Source organism: Salvelinus namaycush, chromosome 35 (genome assembly GCF_016432855.1).
Source record: "Salvelinus namaycush isolate Seneca chromosome 35, SaNama_1.0, whole genome shotgun sequence".
NCBI lineage: Eukaryota > Metazoa > Chordata > Actinopteri > Salmoniformes > Salmonidae > Salvelinus > Salvelinus namaycush.
The window spans coordinates 15,838,500-15,846,694 of NC_052341.1; the positions used below are offsets into that span (position 1 = coordinate 15,838,500).

General features: G+C 37.6%; 1 protein-coding gene across 1 annotated transcript; it reads right to left on the reverse strand.

Moving 5' to 3' along the window:
* Positions 1-7,412: 7,412 nt before the first annotated feature.
* LOC120029540 (guanine nucleotide-binding protein G(I)/G(S)/G(O) subunit gamma-T2-like) lies at positions 7,413-7,971 on the reverse strand. Its single transcript, XM_038974807.1, has 2 exons — positions 7,888-7,971; positions 7,413-7,541 (listed from the first exon to the last, which is right to left on the reverse strand). The coding sequence occupies exons 1-2, from the start codon at positions 7,969-7,971 to the stop codon at positions 7,413-7,415; spliced, it is 213 nt and encodes a 70-aa protein (XP_038830735.1).
* Between the last annotated feature and the right edge of the window lie 224 nt (positions 7,972-8,195).

Here is an 8,195-nt window from a genome sequence, read left to right on the forward strand (position 1 = left end):
TGATGTTGATGTCTGTTACTTGAACTCTGTGAAGCATTTATATGGGCTGCAATTTCTGAGGCTGGTAACTCGAATTAACTTATCCTCTGCAGCAGAGGTAACTCAGGGTCTTTCTTTCCTGTTGAGGTCCTCATGAGAGCCAGTTTCATCATAGCGTTTGATGGTTTATTCGACCGCACTTGAAGAAACTTTCAAAGTTCTTGACATTTACCGGATTGACTGACCTTCACCTCTCTTAAAATAATGATGGACTGTTGTTTCTCTTTACATATTTGAGCAGTTCGTGCAATAATATGGACTTGGTCTTTTACCAAATAAGGCTATCTTCTGTATACCACCACTACAAGACAACTGATTGGCTCAAATGCATTAGGAAGGAAATAAATTCCACATTAAACAACACAAACCTGTTAGTTTGTCTCTCAGCTTCTTAATAATTGCCTAAAAGTTATCTTGGACACATGTCATTTATAGTATTCCAAGTGGTGATGCAAGGCTAGCTACCTTCACTACACCCATCGGATACGCCTATGGGCCTATAGCATTCACATAATGAGTCAAATTGCTGAATGTACTTTATTATTTCCTCAAATACAGGTTCAAATGGTTTTACCTTTCTAAATGCTTATCTACCTGCTTGAAGAGAAGAATAAGTTGGAATTGGTTTAGGGAGATTCAGAAAAGATCAAGACTGGTTTGGTATGGCACAGTATCTGTGATAACTTGCAACCCACATATTGTAAACTAATTCAATATAAGGTTGTCACCTATTGTAACCTTATTACAACATTACCACTTGTAAACTTATTCATTAAAACTTTGGCCCAATGACATAAGTACGATCCAAGAGGATGCTAAATTGTAGCGCCTAATCCACCATATATAACGTTACAATAAAATACAGTATATCCTTTATTTTAACTTCAACAAGGATCGGACCCTTTTTTAAAAATGTTTGCCTAAAATGACATACCCAATTCTAACTGCCTGTAGCTCAGGACCTGAAGCAAGGATATCAGATGTTCTGGGAATTTTTTTGTTTCTTACAACCTCATGCTAATCACATTAGCCTACGTTAGCTCAACCGTCCCGAGGTCCAGACACTGATCCTGTAGAGGTTAATAACTTAATTTTCCTCAGACAAAATTAGAGGAGAACAGATGGAATTAAACACTCTCTTTGGGAAATAGAAATTAGCGGTACCAACGGAGCAGTTTCAAAAGCCAATATGGCATGTTTAATTATTTTTCTTCCTATGAATGGGCTCTACTGTTTGAACGGTTTGAGCTATAAAAAATATTACGTCCCTATTCCAAGAAGTGAGTGTGACAAAAAAAAACGAAATTCTGCATTATCTGATTTGATAGACTCAAACACTCTATATGGGAAACAGAAGCTAGCTCATATCCCTAAGATAACATTTCCACTACTTATTAAATATTGCTCTTGTGACTGACTGGGTTTGAACCGGGTCACCTGTATGTCACAAGACCGTGTTAGCCCACTTAGCTAAATCCCTAGGGGATACATTTGGGGAGCTAACACAAGTCTTCAAGTGTCTGGTAAGGTTACTCATTATACGGATGACATGTGACTGACTGGGTTCCTTCATAGTATAAAACTGTGTTAGCTTGCTGAGCAAGGTGCTGTGACATGGATCGGTCTCTTCAAGGAAGAGGTCAAAGGGGGGGGTGAAGTGTAACACAGGTGGTTCAGTGACCACGCTCGCATGATGAGTAATTTGTCTGAGACCTAAAGAGTTGCCAGCAACTGGGTCAGGTGCTGTGCTCTGCAAAGAAGTCTTGTTAAGTATTGATTGTGCACAGGTGTGGCTGATCAGGGTGTGGCAGCTTGCAGAGCTGTTACTATTATTTGTTGGTAATCACTTTGAACATCAATAACTAAAGAGTCAAGATGGAGCTCGCCCTGGATCCAGGTAAGTTTGTTGTCTTCTGGGGCAAGTGCATACAACACGGTCCACATGCTCTGACTTCTCAGGTAAACAAACACATTAAATCAGGTTACAGACCATTTAGCTAGGCCTAGGACCCCTAGACTTAGCGAGTGTAGCAGTATCTGAAGACTAGTGGTTTAGTAACAGGGCTAACACAGTCTTGTGACATGCAGGAGACCTAGTTAAACCCAGTCAGTCACAAGCGTAAGATTTCATCGATTGGAAAGGCTGGAGGGGCTATGAGATAAAGCTTCTGTTTACAACAGAGTGTTTGATAATGCCAAATTGGAAGGGATTGGGACAAAAATTGCATAGTCCTGTGAGCATCATGCGGCTTGTGAGCATAACAGAGGGAATGAACATGTTCCTTAGCTTTCAGAAATGGGGTCATAAAAGTATGGCTCCAACTGTTCAAATGCTAGAGCCAATTCATAGGGGGGGAAAACTATTAAACCTGTCACATTGGCTTTAGAAACCACTCCATTGGGATCACTAGCTTCTGTTTCCCAATTCTTCTCTACCTTTAGCTGAATTTAAAAACTACATCTGAACGCATCTGATAAGTTTAATATATGAATATACAGTTGAAGTCGGAAGTTTACATACACCTTAGCCAAGCACATTTAAACTCAGTTTTTCAAAATTCCTGACATTTAATCCTAGTAAAAATTCCCTGTCTTACCTCAGTTAGGATCACCACTTTATTTTAAGAATGTGAAATGTCAGAATAATAGTGACTTATTTCAGCTTTAATTTCTTTCATCACATTCCCAGTGGGTCAGAAGTTTAAATACACTCAATCAGTATTTGGTAGTATTGCCTTGAAATGTTTGACCCAAGTTAAACAATTTAAGGTAGCCTTCCTCTTGCTTCCCACAATAAATTGGGTGGATTTTGGCCCATTCCTCCTGACAGAGCTGGTGTAACTGAGGCAGGTTTGTAGGCCTCCTTGCTCGCACACGCTTTTTCAGTTCTGCCCACAAATTTTCTATAGGACTGAGGTCAGGACTTTGTGATGGCCACTCCAATACCTTGACTTTGTTGTCCTTAGCCCATTTTGCCACAACGTTGGAAGTATGCTTGGGGTCATTGTCCATTTGGAAGACCCATTTGCTACCAAGCTTTAACTTCCTGACTGATGTCTTGAGATGTTGCTTCAATATATCCACATAATTTATCTTCCTCATGGTGCCATCTATTTTGTGAAGTGCACCAGTCCCTCCTGCAGCAAAGCACCCCCACAACATGATGCTTCCACCCCCGTGCTTCACAGTTGGGATGGTGTTCTTCGGCTTGCAAGCCCTCCCCGTTTTTCCTCCAAACATAACTATGGTCAAACAATTCTTGTTTTGTTTCATCAGACCAGAGGAAATTTCTCCAAAAAGTATGATCTTTGTCCCCATGTGCAGTTGCAAACCGTAGTCTGGCTTTTTTTTATGGCGGTTTTGGAGCAGTGGCTTCCTCCTTGCTGAGCAGCCTTTCAGGTTATGTCGATATAAGACTAATTTTACTGTGGATATAGATACTTTTGTACCTGTTTCCTCCAGCATCTTCACAAGGTCTTTTGCTGTTGTTCTGGGATTGATTTGCACTTTTCGCACCAAAATACGTTAATCTCTAGGAGACAGAACGCGTCTCCTTCCTGAGCGGTTTGACGGCTGCGTGGTCTCATGGTGTTTATACTTGCGTACTATTGTTTGTACAGATGAACGTGGTACTTTCAGGCGTTTGGAAATTGCTCCCAAGGATGAACCGGACTTGTGGAGGTCTACAATTTTTTTTCTGAGGTCTTGGATGATTTATTTTGATTTTCCCATGATGTCAAGCAAAAGGCATTGAGTTTGAAGGTATGCTTTGAAATACATTCACAGGTACACCTCCAATTGACTCAAATTATGTCAATTAGCCTATCAGAAGCTTCTTTAAAGGCACAGTCAACTTAGTGTATATACACTTCTGACCCACTGGAATTGTGATACAGTGAATGATATGTGAAATAATCTGTCTGTAAACAATTGTTGGAAGAATTACTTGGGTCATGCACAAAGTAGATGTCCTAACCAACTTGCCAAAGCTATAGTTTGTTAACAAGAAATGTGTGGAGTGGTTGAAAAACGAGTTTTAATGACTCCTACCTAAGTGTATGTAAACTTCCGACATCAACTGTATACTTTGATAAATTTGAGATGATCATTTGTAAACATGATACACAGACAATGAATGAAATACCTACCATATTGAAACTGAATATATATATATATATATATATATATATATATATATATATATATATATATTCAATTTGAACATTCAATTAAAGTTGAATTTGAAAACTGAATGCAATATTCATTCAAGTTCAATTTATGAATTAAGTTGTTCAATTTAATGATTGCAACAAAGAGATTATGAATTTTAAATACATTTTCAATTCAGAATGAGTAAATTCATATTCAATTTCTGGTGACACTAAAATCACTCATTGTCATTGTTATGTATTGAGGCCCACAAGCCTCCACTTATCCAACTGATAAGAAAATGCAAAGTGCTGATAATCTATTCATGGACTTTGAAGTCCTAAAACAAGTAGATGTTGACTTTGAACTATACTGTACATGGGTGATACAGAAATTGAACAACTACACATGACAATGTTTTCATACAGTTTATTATGCTTTAATAAGACAATCAAATACAGAAAGGATGAACATTCAAATGTTTTCAACTGTAGCACCACCAAGGACCCTTCTCAGTTAATGTAGGAAATTTGCTCAGAATCTTTGACTATCCTATTTGGCTACTTGTACGTTTTAGCCCTTAAAAACAGCATTACAGTTTCAATATTTCTGGCCCAGAAAGTCAGATTCTTACAAGGTTAATAATCCTGGTTCAATTGGGTCTCCCACAGTTTTCTAAGAGGGTCTACGTCATCAGAATTGTCATCCTTTCTGTATATTTGCTTGTCTAAAAGCATAACTATATGAAAAGTAACTATAAATCCATCCATTCCATGGTCTAAGTGTTTGTTTGTTATTCCACTCAGTTTGAGAATTTCAGGATTTTGACCCAAATCTATTACTATTTCCATTATGCCCATTTTCACCAGATTTTAACTTTAACCTGTTGAAATTTGCCTTAAAAAAAATTGAAATTTTACGTGCAATGAGCCTAACTTTGTATATCACCCCATCATAGTTTGATCTAGCACTTTTTCCATGTTGGCTGGTCTGCTATAAGGCCTGTGTCTGCAGTGCAAGTACTAGAATACACTTTGACCCACTGCCACACACTAACAGAGGATTCACAGCTTACAGTAAGCTGTGTGTTTTGTTGCTGTTAAAGCAATTAGTCTGGTTGAGCTGAAGGTGCTGTCAGCTTCAGTAGTGAACCACTTGACCGATTACCCTTTTATATTATAACACTGACCTATAGGTTGAAGTATTGGTTCAATGGTTGTGTTTTGGAGTATATTGCAATGTGTTTGTACTGTGGTTTCCTATATTTTCAAGACAGGTTCTCTAAACTCTGACTGGTGCATTCCAAGATCTTCATGTGATGAGCTGCACATGTCATTGTTTAAGACAAATGATAATTTAAAGAGTGAAAAGGTGGACTTGCACACGTTTTGCATCAGTTACCTAGTTTCCAAATTCTTTATACCAGAATTGTAAAGCATCACAGCTTACACATGAGATATTACTACTGTTCAAACGCTTGGGGTCACATAGACATGTCCTTGTTTCTGAAAAAGCATTTTTTTGTCAATTTAAAATAACATCAAATTGATCAGAAATACAGTGTAGACATTGCTAATGTTGTAAATGACTATTTTAGCTGGAAACGGTTGATTTAAAAAATAAATAATAATAATGGAATATCTACATAGGTGTACAGAGGCCCATTATCAGCAACCATCACTCCTGTGTTCCAATGGCACGTTGTGTTAGCTAATCCAAGTTTATCATTTTAAAAGGATAATTGATCATAAGAAAACCCTTTTGCAATTATGGTTAGCACAGCTGAAAATTGTTCTGATTAAAGAAGCAATAAAACTGGCCTCCTTTAGACTAGTTGAGTATCTGGAGCATCAGCATTTGTGGGTTCGATTACAGGCTCAAAATGGCCAGAAACAAAGACCTTTCTTCTGAAACTCATCAGTCTATTCTTGTTTTGAGAAATGAAGGCTATTCCATGTGAGAAATTGCCAAGAAACTGAAGATCTGATACAACGCTGTGTACTACTCCCTTCACAGAACAACACAAACTGGCTCAAACTAGAATAGAAAGAGGAGTGGGAGGCCCCGGTGCAGTTTTATGTTTTTTTTAATCAGAACAGTTTTCAGCTGTGCTAACATAATTGCAAAATGGTTTTTTAATGATCAATTAGCCTTTTAAAATGATAGACTTGGATTAGCTAACACAACGTGCCATTGGAACACAGGAGTGATGGTTGCTGATAATGGGCCTCTGTACGCCTATGTAGATATTCCATAAAAAAATCTGCAGTTTCCAGCTACAATAGTCATTTACAACATTTAACAACGTCTACACTGTATTTCTGATCAATTTGATGTTATTTTAATGGACAAAATATGCTTTTCTTCAAAAACAAGGACGTTTCTAAGTGACCCCAAACTTTTGAACGGGTGTGTGTGTGTGTACAGTTTTCAAGAGGGTGACATTTGGTCTAAGTAGATGAAAAACTTAAAATGTAGTACTGGTTATAAGCTAAGTACTTGGAGGTTAGGAGGCAGCTATAAAGTAGAGGCCCAGAAGGTCCCCTCCTTGTCCTGACTCATAGATCCTATTGTACATTAACTAAGAACTACTGAGATTACTTTTACAACTGTCAGGTATCACAGAAGAAGGTGAAGGGCATGGTTAGTCCCTTGTTTTAGTAAGGCGAAACAGTTTCTCCATGGTGTGACTGTTCGTGTGAGATTCAATCGTCTCATCATGATACTGTCCCGACTCCCGTAGACTGTTCAAGTTTAAATGTGTATACTATACTTTCCATACATAGTATACATAAATTATTATACTTATTATTATTATACTTATTATTATTATACGTAAATTATTATACTTACTATACCCCAATATTTGTTATAGTTTCATCAAGCAGCAAGAAGACTAATCACAATGAAGGTGCTTTTAATTTAGCAGAGTAAAGTGAATAACACCACAAGATGAGCTAGGTAACAGCCTTACACAGCTAGATGTGTTTATTTACAATTTGACAGAGACACAATGATATCAACAGAAAATATCCAGAGATGGTGAAAAGGGAAATCTGGCATCTTGTAACAATACAACATCACCACAAATGTTGTAGTTGTCCTTTTGTCTCTGCGCTGTCTTTCTGTCTGTCCAAATATCAGATTACATATTTGTTTGAATGCCCTCCTCTGTTTCTCATTAAATCAAAATGTGTGGCTTCTTTTCCCTGGGTTTGTGTATTCTAGGTTATAATGCAGCCGCCCTTGTCAACCTTGTAGGGGTTCTTGTCATCTGACACGCCCTTTATGAGTGGGTCGCCCTCTGTTTGGGCCTCCACCCATTCCATTGTCTCCTTGCAATTTACTGACACCTGGTGATGTGAAGAGCAAAATAATGAGAATACTTTTCTCATGCGAGAGAATACTCCACGATTTCTTTGCTTGTTTTGTGGTTACATAAAAAATGAAATGTTCATTCATCTGCAGTACAACAGGAAATACAAATGCAGATTGTGTGCAGCGAAATAGTATTTAACTGTACATTCTTACAAATGTTTCTTTCACTCCTTGTAACCATCTTTCTATGAAACTTATATTGATTTATTGCAATCTAAATCAAATAGAACACTGTTGCACTGCCATCTTTCATGATACATGTTCTATGATTTGGTAACATTTCACTTCAGATATGATGTAATATTGTAAAGAGATACTCACAGCTGTGCGTGTTGTGCTAACTTCAATCTTTAGCTGATCCAGCTCCATTTGCAGGATTTCCTTATCAGACATATCACGAGCCATCTTGCCTTTGAAAGGAAAATGTACCCAGAAAAAGGTTAGTAGGAAAACAGGAATAGATGTGGTATTTAGACAGCTAGAGCATCACTGGCAGATGAGTAATGTAGACTAATCAATTAATGTAGGCTCATCAATTCAAGTTTCTCTTTCTCAACATTTTCAATCCATATCCTTTTGTTTCTATTGTTGCTCTAATTGTTGCACATTCATCTGATAAAAATATTTAT